This window comes from Primulina eburnea, chromosome 7 (assembly GCF_022965805.1).
Source record: "Primulina eburnea isolate SZY01 chromosome 7, ASM2296580v1, whole genome shotgun sequence".
NCBI lineage: Eukaryota > Viridiplantae > Streptophyta > Magnoliopsida > Lamiales > Gesneriaceae > Primulina > Primulina eburnea.
In genome coordinates, this window is record NC_133107.1 from 574,503 (window position 1) to 598,172 (window position 23,670).

General features: G+C 35.3%; 3 protein-coding genes and 1 pseudogene across 3 annotated transcripts; 3 read left to right on the forward strand and 1 right to left on the reverse strand.

Moving 5' to 3' along the window:
• Positions 1–2,415: 2,415 nt before the first annotated feature.
• On the forward strand, positions 2,416–5,432 carry LOC140836304 (putative methylesterase 11, chloroplastic; annotated as a pseudogene).
• A 1,249-nt stretch (positions 5,433–6,681) lies between these two features.
• LOC140836296 (putative receptor-like protein kinase At5g39000) lies at positions 6,682–11,710 on the forward strand. The gene is made up of 7 exons (XM_073201712.1): positions 6,682–9,504; positions 9,924–10,180; positions 10,255–10,381; positions 10,470–10,743; positions 10,821–10,953; positions 11,022–11,108; positions 11,273–11,710. Exons 1-7 carry the CDS (start codon positions 6,804–6,806, stop codon positions 11,396–11,398), a joined length of 3,705 nt encoding a protein of 1,234 aa, XP_073057813.1. The 5' UTR covers positions 6,682–6,803; the 3' UTR covers positions 11,399–11,710.
• A 472-nt stretch (positions 11,711–12,182) lies between these two features.
• On the reverse strand, positions 12,183–17,492 carry LOC140835929 (uncharacterized). Its single transcript, XM_073201341.1, has 6 exons — positions 17,269–17,492; positions 16,149–16,530; positions 15,569–15,765; positions 13,766–13,910; positions 13,262–13,415; positions 12,183–12,516 (listed from the first exon to the last, which is right to left on the reverse strand). The coding sequence occupies exons 1-6, from the start codon at positions 17,325–17,327 to the stop codon at positions 12,476–12,478; spliced, it is 978 nt and encodes a 325-aa protein (XP_073057442.1). The 5' UTR covers positions 17,328–17,492; the 3' UTR covers positions 12,183–12,475.
• A 1,400-nt stretch (positions 17,493–18,892) lies between these two features.
• Positions 18,893–22,336, forward strand: LOC140836306 (protein COBRA-like). Its single transcript, XM_073201733.1, has 6 exons — positions 18,893–19,161; positions 20,071–20,150; positions 20,460–20,916; positions 21,164–21,323; positions 21,431–21,711; positions 21,910–22,336. The coding sequence occupies exons 1-6, from the start codon at positions 19,068–19,070 to the stop codon at positions 22,206–22,208; spliced, it is 1,371 nt and encodes a 456-aa protein (XP_073057834.1). The 5' UTR covers positions 18,893–19,067; the 3' UTR covers positions 22,209–22,336.
• The last annotated feature ends 1,334 nt before the right edge of the window (positions 22,337–23,670 follow it).

Consider the following 23,670-nt stretch of genomic DNA (forward strand, 5'->3'; position numbering starts at 1 on the left):
ACAGTTGTGATTTATATATTAGTTATTAAACTGATTTGGATGGACCCAATGATGAGGTTGTGGTTGATGCGATACTTTACAGAAGATCAAACTTGGATCATGCATGTATAAAATCATTGTTTAGTATCCATAGCATTATCAAACTATTGATTTGTCTCAAAGTTTATAGGTAAGAATATGAGAAACAAATCACTTTTGTTATAGAAATCGAAGATCATAGCATGAAACGTATGTTTACATATTTATCCATATATCAAATCGGATATATAAATATTGGAATAATGTTGAATACTCAGATGATAGATATATAAGCATGATAACTTATATGTTGTTTTGAATACAAATTTCATTTCATCCGTGAAAAGTAATCTTTTTTCTTAACAATGTCATTGTAATTTGATCCAATAGCTTTCCGTTAGATAGGAACAAAATTTATAAATCTCGGATAGACCATTAGAACGGAAAGATAAAGAATTTTTTGGCAAAAATTCGCAAAATGTTCACGAGCCTTGATATTTTATTATTATAATATAATTATATAATATATATATATAAGTATATATTTTTCGAGCTTTCATTCTTGAACCTTACTATCTGAAAAATAGTTCGAATAGCTCAAGAATAGGTTTAAAGATTTCGAGCCAAACTCAAACACGAACTTCTTTTTGTGTTGAACTCGAGTAAAAAATTAAAAAAAAAAATGAGTTCATATACTTAATTTCACTAGAATTTGAATATTAAATTTTTATTAATATTCAGCTCGATTCGATTCGTTTACATCCTTGTGAGAACGTTCACGAGTCTATATTCATGAGATGGGTCGACCCAACCTATATCTATCATGAAAAAATTAATATTTTTCATGAGTTGATTTGTGAAATGATTCATTTCACAAAATTAATCTGGACGACGATTTAACATAAGTTTTTGTGTATAAAAAATTGTCACCCGATCGATATTCTCATCAACGTCCCGATAATTGGTATATTTGTCTAGTTTTTTATTTGGTGGTCGAAAGAAAATATCGGTTAAATATCTTAAACAAATATAACATAACATTTTCTTGATTTTTTCTTTCGTTCCGTAAGGCATATATAGATTTAATGAGAATAAATTTCGAATAAAAAATTAAACTTTATTTAAAAGTATAGCTTTTATCCCTTTAAATTTATTCTTCTCTACTATCCCACTCCACGTTATCGTCGGCACCTAAAAATTAAAATGAGGGAGATACTTACGGCTAAAGCACAAGTATATATATAAATATATGCATATATTTACAAAATATAGCGTAAATTTAGAAAACAACAAAATTGGAATAAATGATATCAACTATTTCATCCAAGGGAATAAAAGGGAAATGAACCCTCCAAACTTTCATCAATTATCGAATTAAAACAAATCAACACACATACCTACAATCTTTTTTGTCTTTATTATTATTCTTATTATTATTATCTTTCTTGAAAATAAAATATAATATATATATATATATATATATATATATATATATATATATATATATATATATATATATATATATATATATATATATATATATATATATATATATATATATATATATATATAGATGCGGTCATTAAGCAGCCACTACCCAATGATTGAATCACTTACCAACCTATCTACAATAAAGAAATAAATTCTAACATCTCATTTTGTCCTTTTTAGGGAAGCACATTTGTTGGGTATATATAAATATTTAGATAACTTTAAATAAAATAAGGCTTCTTTTTCTTGATTTAAATTATTATAGATTATCTGTAAATCAAATCAACTGGCTACCGATGTGATGCTATTTAATATAATATAATGATTATAAGAATATGACTTTCAAATAATCATTTGATGAAGTTTATATTTTCATCTATTTAATTTACATATTTTGTGGGACGATCTCACGAATTTTTATTTATAAGACAAGTCAATGCTACCGATATTCACAATAAAAAATAATACTCTTAACATAAAAAATAATATTTTTTTATGGATGATCCAAATAATATATCCATCTCACAAATACGTACGACTCGTGAGATCGTTTTTGCCTTTAATTAATTAATTCATAAAATAATAAGAATTGCGAAATGTCGATTATTCCATTATTTATAAGTTTGTTGATTGGTTAATATTCACTTATTGATGTTCATCATTATAATTTGGCAATTTGTAATAATTGCATGCCCAAATGTGTTGGCAAAAGCATATTTCGTCATCTAGTTTAATATAACTTAATTTTTAGTAACACGATTTTGAACTAAAACAATAATAATAATAATAACAAGGCTTTGAGTCGCGCTTTTTATGTATGCATCCAATTCTTCGTCATCCAATAAAATGGCAAAAGCGTGTTTGATTGGCATTTTACGTGTATTTATGCCACACACAACGTACGGTTCCTCTGTGTAGTATATACTTGCATGCATTTATACTAGTAATAGCTAGCTATTGTTCCGTCAAATAAACCATGGGATTATGCTTTTCGGTGGATAATGCTAAATCATCGGAGAAGAAAAGACGGTCGGAGCGGATCACAACCAATTCGTCGGCGGTCAGAGGTGGCGGAAGCAGTCTATGGACTAAAATTCGGTCGTCTGGGAAAGAGGAAAACCTTATTCACGAGCAAGCATTTGCGGCGGCGATTCTCTACCAGCAGCTACATCATGGCAGCAGGGAGGACGTCGTTTGACAGATCGACGTCCTCGAGGTATTCCTTTGGAAATTCAAGCAGGAGTACTCAGGCTTTGCCTCGGAACTCGAGCTCCAGAGCGAGGTCACTCACTCATCATGATCCTATGCTTCGACCACCTCACCACCTCGTTAATCAGGTAATAATTCAATTGTCTTCCTCTTTGTAAAACATGATTTAGTTTTTCAATTATATACTGTAATATGAATTTGAAAATTCAATTAGTTTGTTTAGATTTGTTATTCTTTTGTAAATAATATTAAGTAAAAGTTTGGCATTATGCTTTTATGCTTAATAATAAATCAGTTCTTGATTTGGCAGCTGGATAGCAAGATGGAGAATCTAGAGACCAACCATTTTGTACTCGTTCATGGTGGTGGTTTTGGTGCCTGGTGCTGGTATAAAACTATTGCATTTTTAGAAGAACGTGGATATAAAGTTACAGCAATAGACTTGACTGGTTCCGGGATTCATTCATTTGACACAAACAGAATCACAAGCCTTGCGCAATACGTGAAGCCACTCACCGATTTTTTCGAAAAACTAGCCGATGAGAGAAGGTTTATTATATATATTTGGATCATTTAGATTATTCTTATGTGATGCACACACTGCTAATTAAGAGGTTCTCTGATATTTTCTTTGCTTTGTACGCTCTTAAATTCCTTACCAACTCCTTTTTTCTGGTGGGGTAAATTTCTGCAGCCAAAGCGTATATAGAGATGTTCAACCACTAGTCTTGATGGGTTTATATCTCACATATCGACTTAATACCTTTGCCGTATCAAAGGCCCATGAGATCAACTTGACACCTTAACATCGGAAAAAAAACTTATTAAAGATTGTTTTATTGTTCCCATACTTCTTTTCTTTTCATTCATGTCATTACTTGCAGGTGGTTTTGGTAGGACATGATCTCGGTGGGGCATGCATCTCATATGCAATGGAGCTGTTTCCCTCTAAAGTTTCGAAATCTGTTTTTGTTGCTGCTGTTATGTTGACAAGTGGGCAAAGTTCTCTCGATATATTCTCTGAAAAGGTTTGTTTTCTAAGTGGGAGATTATGTATAATTGTTGGGATGCAACCAAAGTCCCACATTGGAAGATCTAGAGAAAGATTATGGGTTTATAAGATGGAATGATATCTCCATTGGTATGAGGCCTTTTGGGTGGTTCCAAAAGCAAAACCATGAGGGTTAAAACCCAAAGTGGACAATATCATACCTGTGTGGAGATATCCGGATTCCATTGGTCCTAACAAGTGGTATCAGAGCCATGGTCTAGATCGAGCCATGTGGGTGGAATCCTTGATACCTAAACGAAGGAGGTGAGAGCTCCCGGTAAAAATCCTTGATTAAACTCTCGAGGTGGTTGATGCTCCCGGTATTCATGTAAGGCGTGCGCTACAACGCAGTGAAGTGGAGTAACCTCGATTGGAGGGCGAATAAGGCTTGAGGGGAGGCTCGGACTATGAGAATAATAGTGGAACTTCGTTTGAGGGGAGGATTGTTGGGATGCAACCAAAGTCCCACATTGGAAGATCTAGAGAAAGATCATGGGTTTATAAGATGGAATGATATCTCCATATGAGGCCTTTTGGGTGGTTCCAAAAGCAAAACCATGAGGGTTAAAACCCAAAGTGGACAATATCATACCTGTGTGGAGATATCCGGATTCCATTGGTCCTAACATATAATACATGGACTCCCCACGTACATGAAAAGGATTTCATATTGTGGGACTAATCGATAACTTCGACTGAAGCTTTTAAGCATCGTATTATAATGTTTTAACTGTAAATTAGAAGCCCTCTTGATGAGAAACAAGCTTTTAAAGGGGCACCATGTTCGTCCTTCCATAAAATTTGAGTGTCAATCAATGATTGTTTCAAATTAAGCTTGACACTTCATAGCTATACTGTCCTGCGTGATTATGTCTAACTATTAGAAGTCGATGAAATTTTATGTGCCAAGGAGATTTACTTGCTATGCAGGTGGAATCGAATGACTTGATGCGTCAAGCTCAGGTGTTTCTTTACGACAACGGGGACAGTCATCCACCAACTGCAATTAACTACGATAGATCTCTCTCTAAAGAGTTGCTATTCAATCAGAGTTCTGCAAAGGTACAATGCGCCACATTCATATCCTTGCTTAAGTCACATGATGGACTCAACAAATACGATTTAGGAATCTTGACATATACATCACGTAATCTTCTTGTTATTGTTCATTTTCCTTTCCAGGATGTTGCATTGGCCTCTGTCTCAATGAGACCAATCCCCTTTTCCCCTGTACTGGAAAAACTCACTCTTTCTGAAATGAAACATGGATGTGTAAGAAGATTTTACATCGAAACAATCGAAGACAAGGCAATGCCATCTTCTGTGCAACGAAACATGATTGCAAACAGCCCACCTGAGCAAGTATTCAGTCTTAAAGGAGCTGATCACTCCCCTTTTTTCTCAAAGCCTCAAGCTTTGCATAAGCTTTTGGTGGAAATATCCAAAATCCCATAAACTTGTATCTGTCAAATTATTCAAAGCCCATCTTCTCGATCAAATGAATTCACAGGCACAACTTTCTTGACTTGTGATTTTTATCAGAGATGATGTTGAGGAATTGGTATGCGTTTCAGAGAAGCATGTGTCATTCTTCTTTGTGACTGTAAAGGTACCTGTGTATTCTTAAAAAGGAAATGATTAAATATCCAGAACAATTAGATTTCAAATTTTTGTACCCATGTTTGAGTTCTCACTACTACTACTACTACTACTATGTAGGTGCTACTTGTAAGTGGACGGAACCAAATTAAAATTATGGTTAAAATAATAAGAAATTATTTGGGAGTACGAAGCTGTATGTCTGGAAAAATTCAGCACAAAATTTTATGTTTTTCAATTAAAAAGGAGATGAGACGATAAACTGCAATTAAGATTAAAAAAAAGATTATATAATTAACAAATATAACTACTCTTTTGATCTCAAAACAAATGCTTCATTTCAGTTTTTATGTGTTAGGCACCATTCCTCGACTATGAAAATTCATTAGATAAATTAAAGTATTTTTGTACCATTGTTGAATCATTATATTTATTTAGCATGTTTCTAGTACTGTTACTATATTTAAAAATAATAATAATTTGATGCCTTAATATTGAATTTATTTATGAAAATAGTCAATTCTATTAGTTTTTTAATTAAATTTAGCACGGAATGGGAGTGCCAAACATGGTGTTTAGTCCTTAGGGTTTTAAATTTGCAGTTTGAAAGCCCGTACTTTGTAATTCCTACCTTCAACTTCAAATCAATTAGCTTTACATTTCTGGAATTTTCTAGTTTTGTTTAAGTCGATTGTGAGATATTCCGTTACAGGGATTAACAATCATTAGGATAATAATCAAATTCTTATTCAGTACGTGTATGGATTTTATTTTCACCATATTCAGAATTTGACAAATATGCATGTAGCGATGTATAAAAATGCAACTGATGCCTCTAGTCCTCAATTACCAGCCCGGATCATTTGGTTACTCACTCATTCTGAGTGTGCTCTATGTGAACTTTGGTGATTGCTATGATTAACAACAAGTACTAGTTCGATCTTCAATATGTATTCAAGTCTTGGTATGATATTGCAGACATATTTAGGCAAGCCAATCTTTAACTTAAAACTGTTCTGCGGATCATGAAATACAAGCAATTCTTAAAAACGTATTCGAGGGTTGCTTTAAATTTTAATACAAAAGCACTTGGTGTTTTTTTGTATATAGAATAGAAAAAGAATGACCTTTTAACTTTGGGTTTTTTTTTAACTCTTTTTCAGAAACCCAAAAAAACAAAAGGGAAAGGAAAAAAGAAAATTAATTAATATCCATTTGAAACGTGTACGACGGCTGGGAAATTGTTAGCTTCTTCTCTAAAATCTTTTAACGATTGGACAAATTTTGTTTAGAAAGTCATCATTTAGAATTTAGTGTATGTGGGGCCAGCTAAATGAAGAAAGGTTGTTACGAGGAGACGACTTCAGAATGAAAGTCTACGATCACCGTTAATGTTTATCTCCATCATTTCCGAATTGCAATCATAACTCGAAGCATGAATGATTGCTGCCGACCAGCTCATCCAATTTCTCTGCTGCTGTTCATGTGCTTCATTGCTTTAACAAATTGTATTGATGGTCCCGCAGATTACATCACCGGCGATGTTTCGATCAACTGTGGCTCAAATGCCGTTTCTACAGCTCATACCGGCAGGAAATGGATCGGAGATAAGCACCCAAAGCTCAGCTCCTCGCTGCAGTTAAAGGGCACATCAACTATCTCGAGTGGTGGTGACTCCATTTCTGATTACAGCATTCCCTATAAAACCGCCAGAGTTTCTCGTTCAGCTTTCTCCTACACTTTTCTACTCAATCCAGGTCAGAAATTTATCCGCCTTCACTTTAATCCCACTGCGTATAAAGGGTTCGAAAGACGGAAGGACTTGTTCAATGTTGTGGCCGGACCTTTCACCTTCCTTGGTAACTTCAGTGCTTCGCTGACCAGTGATGCTCTTAGTTTGAGTTATTTTGTGAAGGAATATTATTTAAATGTAGAAGAAAATCAACCGCTAAACATTGTTTTCTCCCCGGTCACGAGTCAATCACGACATGCTTATGCTTTCATTAATGGGATTGAGATAATCACGGTGACTCCGGGTCATTCTTACTTTCATGGTGAGGGTAGCATCGGAGCACGAGTGATTGGGCATGAGTCTCACTTGTTCTATATCGATAATGGCACTGCACTAGAAATGGTTCACCGAGAAAAGGTCAGATGGGATCCTGTCTCATCGGGAGATGATTTCAGCGATATATTTGGGGCTGGGGATACTGTTCCAAAAGAAAAGGCTAGTGCTGCGACCTGGAAAATACCGGTAGATGTGGGATTCAGGTATTTGGTCAGGCTTCAGTTCTCTAACGAAGGACTCACGATAATAGGAAATGGTGAAATGATTTTTAAAATCCTCGTTAATGATATAGTTGCTTGCACGAATGTTGACCTGTTCCAAGAAACAGAGAACGTTGTCTTACTCAAGCAAGAAAGAGAGAACATTGTCTTACTCAAGCACAACTATAGGGACTTTATACTTATAGTGAGAGGACAAAAAGAAGAAAGTAAACGTGATCTCTCCCTTCAAACACGTGATGAATTCATTGATGGGCATGGACCATTTACAGGATTTGAAATATTCAAACTCAGCAATCTTGACAATAGTCTTGCCAGCTTGAATCCGTTACCTTCTACATGGGACTCAAGGTCCTGGACTATCCAATCCTTACTCTCAATTCTCTCTCATAGAAATGTTATTGCAACTGCTTCTATAGCTATAATTTCTATAGTAAACGCCATTATCCATAAATTGGGAGGAGTTTTCCTATTAACCGATACAGAGGAGGAAAACAAGCCATCGGCCAGGGCCGAACGATTTTGTTGTTGTTTTTCATTAGCCGAGATACAGTTGGGCACTCGAAATTTCAGCGATGTTCTTGTAATTGGAAAGGGTGGATTCGGTAGAGTCTACAAATGCCTAATTGATAACGGGAATGTGACTGTAGCCGTAAAGCGATTGAAATCAAACTCCTCGCAAGGGGCACGTGAGTTTTTGACAGAGATTGACACACTTTCTGAGCTCCGACATGTTAATCTCGTCCCTCTGATCGGCTATTGCAATGAGCACGGGGAAATGATTCTTGTTTATGACTACATGCAGAATGGAACTTTGGCTGACCACCTCTACAAGCTTGAAAGAAATGGCGAAAGCTGTCCTCCTCTCACGTGGAAGCAACGTCTTAACATCTGCATCGGAGCTGGTAGAGGGCTAGATTATCTTCACACAGGACATGGAATCATACATCGTGATGTCAAGGTTTCAAACATATTGCTGGATGAAAATTTCGTGGCTAAGGTTTCAGATTTTGGCTTGGTCAAACATGAAAACAAAAGCAAGGTACAGAGCCATGTTAGCACAAGAGTTAAGGGCACGTTTGGGTATTTTGACCCAAATTATTTCAGGACAGGTAAACTGACAAGGAAAAGTGACATATATGCCTTTGGTGTGGTTTTGTTGGAAGTATTGTGCGGGAGACCGGCATTAGATAAAAGTGTTCCAAAGGAGGAACAGATTCTAACAAAGTGGGCTCGAGATAAAATTAGTAAAGGGGAAGTTGATCTGATTGTAGCTTCAAGTTTGGGGAAGATTTTACCGGATAGCCTGAAAACATTTATAAAGGTTGTTGAGAGATGCTTGGATGATAACCCAAGGAAGCGACCGACAATGGCTCAAGTTGTGGTGCAACTTGAGTCTGCACTTGAGCAGCAGAAGACCACGAGATGTTCATTGTCAAATGAGGTGGCAAGTGTTACTCCCTGCAATGATGAAGCCAACGTATTAGTTGGTAATGAGCAGACTATTACCCATCATCCAAAGGAACAAACTAGCCATGATGATGAAGCCAACGTACTAGTTTGTGGGCAACCAACATCGTCCTCCCCTAATGAGCAAACTCCTACCCCTCATCCAAGAGAACAGACGAGCCGCCATGATGAAGTCAATGAGCAACAAGCATCGTCCTCCCCAAGTGAGCAAACTTTAGAACCTCCTCTGAGAGAAAAAACAAGGCTCAACCTGAATAACGACCATGCTCTATCTGAAGAAAATTGGAGGAAAGTCGCAGCAAATAAGCGATCTTGGTGGTCTTGGGATGCATTTTGGAGCAAATTTAAGCCTTCGAAGAAAAATGAATCGTCAATACCAGGTATGCTTTTAACGCAGCACCGTGAATTCAAAAACTAAAAAAAATTATCGTATTTTGATTTTCAAGGCTATGATATTTTGCTGACATTTTGGTAAATGGAGCATTCTTGCAACTCGTCAAATCTGTCTTTCCACAATTGAATTGGGTTTGGCTCTAATATTTGATGGTTTTAAAAAATTTCATGTTAATACTACGTGGTTGAGTCGACCTTTTGTCTCTATATTTATGATCTTTTGTGTGTGCTACTTTGGTTTTATTGTACTCCTATTTTTGCTAAACTGTGTGCCATTCTTTGAGTTTTCATCAAATTGTAATGCTCCTGCTGTGTTGACATGAAATTGAGATATTCATAACTATAACGTAAAGTACTTGCAAAACTAAGACATCTACCACTATATTTTGGCTTAATTTATTTATAGGCAGTGAAAGAGGAGAGCCGAGGGCGTCAGACGCAAAAAGTAGTGGATCTCCTGAGAACGTTTTACCTATTGAAGTACCGTCATTGTCATTGGCTATGCTACGTAAACTGACTGGTAATTTTGGATCGGATGCTCTTATTGGAGAGGGTTATTACGGCAGGGTGTTCTATGCCAAGCTGAGCAGTGGACAACCTGCAGCAATTAAAAAGCTGGATGCCGATTCTTCCCCAGAACCAGACTCTGACTTCATGCCCCAGGTAAATTATTTCGTCAGCTCCTCTGTTTTGTACATGAAAAATTGTTCGCTGAAATATCATCATGGGCCATACAGTTATCGTTGGTTTCAAGACTCAAACACGAGCATTTTGTGAGATTGCTTGGATATTGTGTGGAGGAAAATTACCGTATCTTGGCTTACGAGTATGCTACAAATGGTACTTTACATGATGTTTTACATGGTATGTCCGAGTCTCAACTATAAGTCTAAAAATTGAATATGTTGATAAATGCCAATATGTCTTTTAATTATCATTTTATGTTGTACAGGCAGGAAAGGGGTGCGTGGGGCACAACCTGGTCCGGTTCTTACCTGGAATCAAAGAGTAAAGATTGCTTTTGGTGTAGCGAAAGGCCTTGAATTTTTGCATGAGAAATGTCAGCCTCCAGTTGTCCACCGCGATGTCCGATCCAGCAATGTGCTGCTGTTTGATGATGATTTAGCCAAACTTGCTGATATTACCTTGTCAGAGCGATCATCTGATATAACTGTTCACCAGTACTCAAATAGAGTCTTGGGCATATTTGGCTACCATGCTCCAGAGTCAGATATTATTCTCAATCCACTTGTTAACATTAAAATTTCTTGGACCTAATCAACTGATTGTGTGATGCTTTCAGGTATGCGATGGCAGGGCAAATTACTCGGAAAAGTGATGTATACAGTTTTGGAGTGGTTCTTTTAGAACTTCTGACCGGAAGAATGCCAGTAGATCACAAACAGCCCAGAGGGCAACAGAGTCTGGTGTCGTGGGTGAGTTTCATTTCCAGTGAACCATATCGTGATTTTTCAATTAGAATTCAACTAACTTCAACCTCCAGGCAACTCCAAGATTGGGTGAAGATAAAGTTAAGCAATGTGTAGATCCCAAACTATATGGTGCTTATCCTCCAAAGGCTGCTGCAAAGGTATTTTAAATTTGTATATGTTACAATACAGCATAACGTTTTGTGAGCTAGACTCGTGTTTTCTTCTTCTTATTTTTTAAGAGGGCATAACATAATAATTGCTCCATCTTGGACTTTATCATTCCTTGATATTGAGTTTTTCTCGACGATTCTTGGTTATTCAGATGGCAGCGGTTGCAGCACTTTGCTTGCAATTCGAGGAAGAATTCAGGCCAGATATGCTCCTTGTGGTGAAGGCTTTGCAACCACTTTTCAGATCTTTACCCGCTGGCTCTAAATCTCATGCATAAAATTCATATTAGACTTGATCACTCCAATTACCAGATGCATGCTTCATATAGGTGTGGCATTTGCCGCAATGAAACCTGGAACCAAAGCCTCATATTTGAAACGAGAACTCAAGCCGGAGACTCAATTATAATAATCTTCCGTCCACTGAAAAAAAAGTGACATTAGCAAAAATCACACGTTAATATCATTATAGATATCATTGTAGTTATGGGCATTAAATGTACAATGTTGTTAGTCATGTTCGTGTAAGTTGTTGATATCCTTCTTGTGGTTGGAGAGAGAATAATTAATTAGTATCGTGAAATAATTCTTTTAAATTTTTTTTACGATCAAAATTGAAATATACCAAATATAATATAGAGAAAAAAAATAATATAATGAAATCATAGAAAAAAATTGATTTTATTTTTACTTAATTCTATTACCGGCTTTTATTGGTACACCCACACAATCTCCAAAAAATTAGTGATTAATTTAACTCATATTTCCAGCATTATATGTGTAGAATAATTGAACATATACTTGCATACAGCATACATATTTATTATATCTTGTAAAGTCCAATTCTACCACTGATAGTTTTTATTGTTTCACATTATTGCTTTGGTTGTGCAGATTTTTTGGTAAATTTGATAAATGCATCAATCAACTTCCTCATGTTTTCTTCCCCGTTGTTGTCTTCAACCACTCTCGAGCATGTATATTTTCTCTCAAATCTAACAAGTGAAGGACAGAGAGAGCATTCGAACAGAGAATGGAAGAGGAGCAAATTTTCTACAAGTTATCTTCTTTTTTCCGTTCATTTTCTGATAATCTTCAACACACATTTCTCTTTACTCATTAGCTACAATAGAGTAAAGAATGTGAATCCGCCAAAAATTTGAGAAATCAAAGTCGTCGATAACTAGGCAATTAACAAAATTTTTTACGACCAAACAGATTGCTGACTTTCTACTCCACATCCGAAGTGAACATATCTAATGACTACTGTATCTATCTTCAATGAAGTATGTCTCCATATTGGAGAGGTCTGCGAATGATCTTTGCCACCAAATGAAGAATGCAAACATAGTGTATTATTGTTGATGATTGGATCCATCTATTGCACATACGCGCTCTGCATGTATGAAAAACATGAGCTTAAGATTAGTCAAGATATAACTACTTTTTTTGCATGAACAAGAACATATAACAGGCAAATAAAATGTAGCTTATTTGAAATACTCTCATTTAACAGCATGAAGGATTCATCCAGTAGATGGACAAAAATAAACAAGTAGCAACATGCTCTTGACTGCGTGAAGGAGCGGAGCAATGACGACCATTGATGTGGTTTAAAGAAGGTGAAAAAATTAGTTTTGATAGGTTAAAGGCTGTCCTTTCCCACCTTAAACCTTAGCAATAACTCTACCACCCACAAAATGTTAAAAACTGGAAATATTTTCAGGTTATTAACAATGATGAACTGATTCGACCTTCTAACTTATTGGCCTGTAATCAGTGACGGAGCCAAGGGGGGCGGGTGAGTGCGACCACACCCCTCAATTTTTAAATTTGATTGACTAAGGGCCTAAAAGTAATTATATGTTTTCACTTCCCCCTAATATTTACTCTTGCACCACTTAAATTGTTTTCTGTTCCCAACCTCCATTTTCTAGCTTTGTCCCCGTCTGTTATTGTCTCAAGATGTGTTTGAAACCGTTCGCACATGATAGATATTTCACCAAATGTCCCACAAATGGAAAAATGTAGAAAAGAACAGCCGGTAGGTTTTAGAGCAACATATAGTCGTTAACAACAAATCATGGATAGCAAACATGTGTGACAAGAAAAATAAATAAGTGAAAACGAAGGAACCTTACTTAGATATTCGTAGGCCAGGATCATTGAAGTCCCCCAAGCTGACATGCTGAAAAATCTTGGGCCCAATCCTCTATAAAATCCGGCCATGCCACCGTCAGCAATCAAATTTTTTACCACTTCTCGTACTGTCGGTTTTTTTCCATGCCCCATCACCTGGAGTACATCAATCCAATATCATAAAATCAAAAGACCTACTGGAAGGTGGTCCCAAGTTTATAAATCTTTTAAAATAACAGAATATCAACATGCAAAAAAATATGATATATCTGAAACCATGAGACTTTGCCGTGTAAGCTGAGGCATCAAAAAACTGAAATGTTACAAACAGACAAATGACTTTTAATGCAGTTCCTTTCTTTGGATTAGGTCCCAAACTGAGTGTTTCTGCGATGGATATATATGAAATGATTTCAAAGTTATTCTGTAATGGCCATAAAAAGTGCACAAAAAATTAGGAAACATTTAGAATCGGCAGAAGAAAAAATGAATAAGAATCTGAATACCTGTAACCGAGTTTTAATTGTGTCCAGTGGGGTTGTGATGCATGATGCAGTAGCACCTGCAAAAATACCTCCGGCAGCTTGAACCATTGCTATTTTTCCTTCACTTGGAGCAACCCCAGCAGGCTCATCGCCATGGCCTAAAAGCCTGCAGGAACAAAAATAAGGTAACTTAACAACCAGACAAAATATCAAATATATGGTGACCTCAGACTTCTAAGGAGGAGGAGAAGAACATATGGAAAATGGTTATTCATACCAAAAGAAATATATTTACCATTCAGTTGCACCTTAAAATTCTCATGTAATGTGTCATACAATGTAAGCGTAAACAGCTGCAAAAATGGCATGATACTAGAAATTGCAAGACATGAAGACAGTAGTGCTGTCGGAAGAACAGAAAAATTAAAGAAAACGATTTGCATAGTTTGGCTCAATTGAAGTACACGACTGGGAGAAGTAATGATGAAAATATCGACAACAAGATTTGACAGATTTTGGTATCCCCAATCAAATGCCATCACTTACTAACACTCTCATTCCTGCATCTATCTCTGGACATTCACTTGTAAAGACACGAGCAATGTCTGAGCCATGGCGGAGAGATATAGATTTAATGTTATAAAAATTACATTGGACAAATATAAATAGGTTACTTGGCTCAACTAAAGATGCTATCTCAACATAAACATTGATAAAATATACAGGTTTAATGGGCCAAATCTTTGAGTGTTAAGTAATGACAAAAAGACATGTGTTTGTTGAACTTTTTGTGATATGTGAAGGTCTTTAGATATTCGTTGATCTTAACATTTTTCCAACTTGGGTGGAAACAAATTCCTTGATTTCACCGCAGTAGATCCAATCTAAATGTGTCCAATGGGAGTTGGAGTTCTTGCACCCAGTGATCCAAATCAAAACACGAATTCTCTCACATTTGTAGGGAAGGAAATATGGTGGCAGATGCCTTGGCAAATTGGGCATTTGTGGACATAAAATATTTCTTCGGAGAAGTTCCTAGGCCAGACATTTGTGTTATTCTTAAACTAAATATAATTGATTTTCCTTTTTTCAACAAATGCTAATCCTTGTTTTTTCTTTTCAATGAAAGGTTTTGGTCAATTCTCTTTATTGTGTATTTTCATATTGTTATATCTTGTTAGGGGTTGATCTCAAAATTTCGGTCTAGAGGCAAGTGGTGTTTCTTTAAAAAGAAAATGTTATGGTCATATCAGCAGAAATGTTTTGTTAGTTGTATCATAGTATAAGCAGTAGTTAGTGAAAAACCGTACATATATTTATGTATTCAGAAAGAACATGCGCTCAGTTAATTGACAATTTGACATTTGATGCAATTTGCTTGAATTGGCTTGAAATGTCAGCTCTGTGAAGTAAAATGGTATCCTTAGCAAACTTTTGTGAACTCATTTCATATAACAACTACTAGCAGGAGAGATAAGCAATTCCTTGTCTTTTCCTCATCTTTCGGAAGAGCACTTGAAGGAAATAGAGAGAAATTATGTTCATACAATTTCCATTTGACATGGACCTACATTCAGTTTGAGAGCAATAAGAAATTGAACATTACTTTTTCATCCTCCACAGAAAATACTAGGCAGCTCAACTAAGAATTATGTAGCTCAACTAATAATTATGTAGTTTAAACGTTACAAAATCACATAAAACACTATAAAATCTACAGATGAAGCATTCCCAATAAGAAAATATTTAACGAAAATAAAGAATGGAGCTGGTTCAGTATTGACTCTGATAGATAGCAGTAAATGCCGAAATTCGAAGGCATACCTCCAGAATATACGTTGGCTCGTACCATAACTTGCCCACCAGACAGCGCTAGATGGCGAATAAGTCATAACAGATAGACCAAATCCTCGATATAAGCCTCGAATACCATCAGTTTTAATAACCTGACGAGTAACATCCAGGCCTCCCTTATATGTCGCATGGCCAGAACACCCTTGCACCATTAACCTCTGACTAACCTTCTCAGAAGATAACATTAATTTAATTTATGGTTCTTAAAAGAAAATCTTGCAAGGAAAAAAACATCCCTTGTAAGTAAAATTCGATTAGCCCGAATGGGATGAGAAATATGTTGCCTCAAAAAAAGTGATCACAGATTTGTTTATGTTTCATTCCGACTTATATAATGTCAACAACAATAAAAAGAGTTCAAAAGAAAGATGTCAAAAAGAACAAAAAACACGTATATAATTTATTTTCTGGTGTATTTCCAAGGAATCAATATAATTAACAGACAAACATTTCAGGTAATTAATAATTGCTCCAAATATTGATCCTCACCTAAGTATAGATAGAAAATATGACATTTAAGAAAATCCCAGAAGAAGCATTCACGGCATACCACGTCAATAGGAACAAATACAGCTTGTGAACAGAGAGATGCCATCATTCCAGCTATCCCATTTGCTATGGCTGCTTGTACAGGCTCTGATAATTTGAATGGTTCAACCATCTCGAAAGCAGACAATTTTGTTGTCTCTAGTGCGGTGAGAAATATAATTCTGGCAGGAACTGCACCAGTGATGACAGTGCCAAAACCTTTATACAATCCAGGTATTCCATCAGTCCTTAATAAGCCTTTGATTACAGAAAATGCATTTCTTTCTACGGCATCACGTGATGCAACTTGCAGTCTGGTCTTCACAACTGAAATTGGATAAAGTCCCACAGTAAGTCCGGTAAAAATCCCAGCTCCAACAACGTACAACTTAGTTTTGTCAAGCCTGCAGGTAAGTATATCATTAATAGACTGTAGATTATTAAGATTTCAAAAATCACAGACCGACTGCATTGCCAAATACTAGTTATCACAGGATGGCAACAAGAAACAAGGTAAATAAATAACCATGGACTTCAAATGCATAGTGTTAGTTTCCTCGTCCATCGATGAGACTCTTTAACATTCAACTGAGTATTTTCCACGGTAAGGACTGCATTCAGATGCATCTTATATAGTAGGGAGTAGAAATCATTATGAAATAGTTAGAAGATCCTCGAATTCTTTCTATTGATGTTTAAATAAGAAAAGTACTATCCTTCTCTAACACCCCAAAAAGTTTCAATGAAAATATTCATGTTTCGGAATTGATTGAAATTTTAAAAGAACCCCCGCTACAAAAACTCAGTGACAATACATAAAAATGAAAATGAATGAGCAAAAATCGGAAACATATTAATTCCCTTCCACATAAAATAAATCGCAGAGACGAATAATTTACTAGCTAATTTCATGATCAATAATTTTAGTTCACAAAACCTATCTCCAGAATAATCATTTCTTGCGCGGCACATGGTATAGCTACATTCTGAAATGCCATTCGTCCAAGTACCATTCAACTTTTGATTCATCTATAAACGCAGATTATGCCACGGGCAATACAGATGCAAATTAATTTTTTACAAAATTCATTCCATTAAAATGAAGATAACACATCAACAAACAGCGGATCCATGAAGCTTACTCGTCCCAATTAATCTCGGTTTGACCGAATGATCGCGTTCGAGTTCCCGCGGTATCCATCGCACGCTTAAGTTTTCTCACAAAAAATGCTGAAAGCCGAAAATTGCTAAAACGAAAAATAAACCGCCATTTTCCTGAAGAAATGAAGAGAAAATATGATCCGCCGACGAGTGTCTTCGTCAGCTGAGATTTTGCAGAAAGGAGGTTTCTTGGGAACAAAACAATAGGAAAGGTGTATTTTGTTTTTTTATTTAAATAATTACTAGGAATTTCCAGACTATTATTATTTTATTACATTAAAAAACACCAACTAATTTTTTTATATATAATTTTTCATATTAAAGAATCCGGTTAATATAGTCTTCGTTGAGCTTTTAATTCAATTCAATTAAAAATTATGATAAATTTTTATTTAATTTTTGAGATAATTACATGTATGTGATTTTGAAATAATATGATGTAAATGAAGTGACTCTGATATTGCTCATAACATCATTATGTGTAGAGATTTTATTGACGTTGATTACGATACAGATACAAAATCATCGATAAATATGACGATTATTGATATAATAGACCATGTATAAATTACACGTGAAAACTTATAAAAGTTATGATATTTGTTCGATCTTTCTTTATGGAACATCGCGATGAAAACTTGTTTATTCATTTTTCAGGTAAAATGTTAATTTAATATTGAATAAAATTTTAAAATGGAATGTACTTCTCATGAATTTTTTATTACATGCATTAGGCGGTATATATACAATTTGGATTTAGACAGTGTTAATGAATATCCCCGAGTCCTAAGGCCCACTCTTAACCACTAGCTTATTTGGGCTGCTATTAAATAATTAGGTAGACAACATTTGATTCATTAGTTGGTGATCGATAGGGACAACCACAATGATTTTATCGTACTAACAAATAAAATCGAATCGATGTGGGATTTGAAGTACTATATAAAATTAATGAGGTGAGTTTCATGTGAGACCGTCTCACGGATCATAATCTGTGAGACGGGTCAACTCTACTGATATTCACAATAAAAAATAATACTCTTAGCATAAAAAGTAATACTTTTTTATGAGTGACTCAAATAAGATATTCGTCTCACAAACACACAAGTTTTTGCCACTTTTTAAAATATATTTAGGTTCGCAATTTTGTATATTAATTATTTATTTTATATCAATCAAATCGTTAATTATTTATCATACATCAAACAAATCATTGATATATATATATATATATATAATTAAAATATTATCACAATTTTTATCTTTCGTTTACTTATTTATACGTATATGCATTAAGTTTTGAAAATGAATAAATTTGAAATTTTTTATTTTGTATTAAATTTTTTGTGTTGTAAAAATCGTTGTATAAATTTGATTGTACAAATAACATTTGTCAATAAATAAACATGCTAAAATATGTTTATTATGTAATATACATGTAAATTTGGTGTCACGCATTGCGATTAATTTGAAGAATGAAAGTAACATGGACGGCCATTAAAGTCGGTTTAAAGCATCACAAAATTACATAGAAAGAAAGTCAAAGCAAATAAATTCACAGTGGCGTTCAAGATTATTTTTACAATTACAAAAAGAAGATTTTTTCGAAAAAAAGAAAAAGAAAAGATCCCCCTCAAAGGTTTCGTTCGAACAAGCTCTTGTCACCTCGTGGTTTCTCTCTCCACTCTCCCTCACTCTACTCATCCCACTTGCAGAACTTGATAAAGCAGTGGATACTGCGAGTCATAATTAATCCAAGAAAATTCAGGAAACTCCGGATATGGAAGTACGATGCTTTAGATCTATCCTTGAGTTCAAGATATCCGCCGTGTTGTTGGTCCTCTTGCTTTCTTGTTTCAGCTTTACTCCTGCAGGTAATCTTTGCATTATAACTTTTTTTTCTTTTTCCTTTTTTTTTTTTTTGTGTTGTATGTGAATACCGAATGTGACTGTTTGGTTGACGAAGGTCCGGAGGTTCTAGGATGAAAAATGTGGAAATTAATGGGTCTCGATTAATCGTAAAAAGGTAAAGCTGGTGTATTCTATTTACTGCGAATGGGTCTGTATATATCGAATGCGACTGTTTGGTTGGTTCTCTCTTTACATTTTGTTTCACATGGGCTTTGATTTTGAGTGACAATTGGGTGGGGAGTTCCAGTTGAACTAATTGTGTGAAGCTTGAGAAAATTCAAGTTGGTCGAGTGCAAAACTTTGATAATTTTTTCTTCCTTTTGTCCAAGGAAGAAGTCATGACGGGTGAAAATCTTCAATGTCTTTGGGTTTTCCATTAGCTTAATTCCGTATGGGTTTGAGTTCATTGACAGCCTTATTATTAATGTCCATCTTCCAACTGCTACTATACTTCAATCTGTCATTTATTGGGAATCTTCTGGAGACGGGTGTTGGTTCTTAACATCATGAAATTGTTCAAAAAATATCCTGGAAACATATTTGTAGATGCTAACTGGGGAAATATGTCACACCAAGTTACAAATTCTCTCATGTAAATATTTATACGAGGGAAGGATGATTCTTCGGGATTGGCCACAGAATTCTAGTTCCTAACAGCAATGTAGGATGCATCACCATCACCGGCAATTTTTATGTTAATGTACAGGAAAATATGAATTTAGATTAATGTGTTAATGTTGTTCAAGGTTTAATAGCTTTTATGATTTCATCTTATATTTTGAACATGTGTCTTGTTTTTTGATGGAATATCAGTGAAATATTCAAGTACTTGGAATTCTAAAGTGTGTTTGTTTTCTTTAATATTTCATCAGAAGCCTATGATGCGCTTGATCCTAATGGAAATATCACAATTAAGTGGGACATTACCACTTGGAACCCTGATGGCTATATTGTAAGTGTTTCTACTAAACTAGAAGTCTCTTTCGGCTTCACTTTTCCAATTCTCCGTTCGTTATTATAGAGTTAGTGTCGATGCACCATATCACAATGTCAATTTTTGAATTTAAAAAACAAAACTTATGAAGTGAGCTCATAGGATAACCACAATATCTATGCGCAAAAGAATACCGATCTAGTTTCAACAAGTACGTCTGCAAATATATTGTGTTTGCCTTTTGTGTCAAATATTTTACCATGCAAATTTCAGTAAAGATTATGTTTTATCAACCAGCTTAAATTCACATATTCTGAAATGGGGCAGGCTGTTGTTACAATATTCAACTTCCAACAATATCGTCACATTCAAGCACCGGGTTGGACTTTAGGATGGACTTGGGCTAAAAAGGAGGTGATATGGGCTATGATGGGTGGTCAAACTACCGAGCAAGGAGATTGTTCGAGGTTTAAAGGGAGTATTCCACATTGCTGTAAGAAAGATCCGACGGTTGTGGACTTGTTACCCGGAACTCCTTACAATCAACAGATTGCTAATTGTTGTAAAGGAGGGGTGATTACTTCATGGGTGCAAGATCCCGTGAATTCTGCAGGATCCTTCCAACTTAGTGTCGGGGCAGCTGGAACCACAAATAAAACAGTTCGGGTGCCTAAGAATTTCACTTTGAAAGCCCCCGGTCCCGGCTACACGTGTGGACCTGCGAAAATTGTGAAACCTACTAAATATATTACTTCTGATGGAAGGAGAGTGACACAGGCGATGAGTAAGTTATTTATTTGGTTGGTTGGGCTTTTATAATTTTATCATGCAATTAGGAGGGCCATGATCTGGTGATCAGAAAAATATGGCTATTACAGATTCTCTGTATGTTCCTCTTTTAAAAAATAAGAAGAGCATATTTACTTGAGCACATAACTCTGCTTTTGTCTCTTATTTCTCCTTCCGGTTTCTAGCCACTCGCTTATTAAGTTGAGATTCTTGGATAATTTCACACACTTGTCTTATTGCAGTGACATGGAACGTTACATGCACATATTCACAATTTCTGTCCCAAAAAACACCCACTTGCTGCGTTTCACTGTCATCCTTTTACAACAACACTATTGTTCCTTGTCCAACATGTACTTGTGGATGCCCAAGTAACCTTACACAACCGGGAACCTGTGTCGAGTAAAGTTTCCTGTTTATCCCCATTCTATTTCTTTAACGTTGCTACTTTTACCATTCATTAATGTAACTCGTTTTTGGGGGGGTCCTTTGCTTTTGTTTCATTGCAGTCCAGATGCACCGCACCTTGCTTCGGTGGTTTCAGATCGTGCAAAGAGCAATAGCCTGGCTCCACTAGTCCAGTGCACAAATCATATGTGCCCCATTCGTATCCACTGGCATGTCAAACTAAATTACAAGGAGTATTGGCGGGTCAAAGTCACCATAACAAACTTCAACTACAGGATGAATTATACGCAGTGGAACTTAGTCGTTCAGCACCCGAACTTTGACAATCTAACACAGATTTTCAGCTTCAACTACAAACCACTAACTCCATACCAGAGCATAAGTAAGTGATCATGTTACGTTGTCGCTGTTGCAATGCCACAATGCCTATTCAAGTAATGATGGAGTTGTTCATAAGATTGAGCGGCTCTCGTAACATATATACTCACTCTTTACTTCACAGGACATGAAATATTCGGATTCGTTAGTTCCTGTTGAGGTTAACATACAATAATCTGATGTTGCATTTTATTTTTCGCAGATGATACTGCAATGTTATGGGGCATTAAATTTTATAACGATTTACTGATGCAAGCTGGCCATGCGGGAAATGTGCAGTCTGAGCTTTTGTTCCGGAAGGACAAGTCCACATTCAGTTTCGAGAAGGGTTGGGCGTTTCCTCGAAGAATCTATTTCAATGGTGATAACTGTGTTATGCCTCCTCCGGATAAATACCCGTATCTACCAAATGCGGGTTTTCGCAAAAAAATCTCGTTGTTTATGCTGATTATCACAGTTATAGGTTCACTGATGAAGACAGTTGACTTCTCATTTTTGTGATCATCCTTGTAGCATCTTGATCTGGAGTTAGAGAGTCGAAGGTTCCCTGTAATATAATTGATGTAGAAATATTTGTTCTCTCGCAGCTGCGTAACATGGCTAATCAGTACTATCTTTTTTTCTTTCTACGAGTAGTAGTCAATAGCATTGGGCAAAATCTGAAAAAGCAGTCAATCCTTGGTTGACATGCGTGAAAAAGTGCAAGTTCTTTTAAATAAAATTTATTATTTTTTGGATAAACGAACTTTTAAATTTTAAATAATGAATATTTGATATTTTTAAACATACAAAACCCTGAAAAAACTAAAATAAAACATGCCCGAACTCATTATTTCTTCAGGAATGAGAGACGACACTTGGTCTAACCGCAATTGCAAAAACATTTTCCCACACTTCTTGAGAACTTTGAAAATCTATATATTTATTTTTAAAACTTATATGTTTTATGTGTCAACTTATATATTTAAAAGTTTAAAGCTTGAATTCGTGACAGACGACACTATTACTACGTGTCACGGTTGGAGGTATGACATAGTTATACAAATTGGATTTTATGGCGATATGTTTTTAAAATTATAAAAATACTTTTTTTACCATTATAAAAATGTATTTAAAATTTTTTCCAATTTTTTAAATATTATAAAAGTAAAAATTTATTTGATAAAATATCTTCTTCACTTACAATTTTAGATTAATCGAAATACGTCTTTGTTCGTTTTTTATACTAAATAAGCGTAATACCGTTATAAAATAAGAAAAGAAAGAGAAATCTAGCTCATAATTTCTGAATTCTTACAGTTTCTTGATAGAATCTCGTAATCTTCAAACAATGGAAGGAGAAAAACTTGTCAAAACGAGAAATTTTAAGGATTTTGAGACTTAAAAATGTTGAAATGAGATTGATCGATGTATTTATAGGATCGAGTGTTTGTAGTTTACCAAAAACAATACCATTCAATTCTTATAAACCACAATGAAAAATCTTTGCAAGCCACCCCTTAATTACGTTTTTTACAATAATTCCACGTATTCGACGTTTTCCCTCCTGATACCGACGTAATTAAGACCTGACCTTCTGTATCTAACAGTACAACCAAAACCCAAGCATCGTTTTCAGGGTCAAAATGTGTTTGATCAACTGCCACCAACCAGTTCAACTTAGAGGTCTCTTCGGAGGCGAATACCACGTACGACTACACTGCTTTTGTATGTACATGCATGATCAAAATTAATTCTCAGTAACTTTGAAAGGAAAAATATTCTTCATCTCCGAGATATAATTTATTCCTTGAAATAAATATGATGTCTTTTCATATCCCAACACACGCTATTGTGCAGGCATGCAGCATAACACAGGAAAGAAAGACGTCTAAATTTGATGGATTTAATTAAAAATATTTCTTGATGCATGAAACAAGCATTTCTTCAAGTTTCCAACTTCTATGGTTAATATATTCTATAA

Excerpts from the sequence above, each read along its gene's own strand:
- LOC140836296 (XM_073201712.1), top strand. The coding sequence starts at position 6,804 with ATGAATGATTGCTGCCGACCAGCTCATCCAATTTCTCTGCTGCTGTTC. Across the intron at positions 9,505-9,923 it reads AAATGAATCGTCAATACCAG|GCAGTGAAAGAGGAGAGCCG; the intron begins GTATGCTTTTAA and ends ATTTATTTATAG. Across the intron at positions 11,109-11,272 it reads CTCCAAAGGCTGCTGCAAAG|ATGGCAGCGGTTGCAGCACT; the intron begins GTATTTTAAATT and ends TTGGTTATTCAG.
- LOC140835929 (XM_073201341.1), bottom strand. The coding sequence starts at position 17,327 with ATGGATACCGCGGGAACTCGAACGCGATCATTCGGTCAAACCGAGATT. Across the intron at positions 16,531-17,268 it reads ACCGAGATTAATTGGGACGA|GCTTGACAAAACTAAGTTGT; the intron begins GTAAGCTTCATG and ends ACTTACCTGCAG. Across the intron at positions 15,766-16,148 it reads TATTTGTTCCTATTGACGTG|GTTAGTCAGAGGTTAATGGT; the intron begins GTATGCCGTGAA and ends TCTTCTGAGAAG.
- LOC140836306 (XM_073201733.1), top strand. The coding sequence starts at position 19,068 with ATGGAAGTACGATGCTTTAGATCTATCCTTGAGTTCAAGATATCCGCC. Across the intron at positions 21,324-21,430 it reads CAACCGGGAACCTGTGTCGA|TCCAGATGCACCGCACCTTG; the intron begins GTAAAGTTTCCT and ends GTTTCATTGCAG. Across the intron at positions 21,712-21,909 it reads AACTCCATACCAGAGCATAA|ATGATACTGCAATGTTATGG; the intron begins GTAAGTGATCAT and ends TATTTTTCGCAG.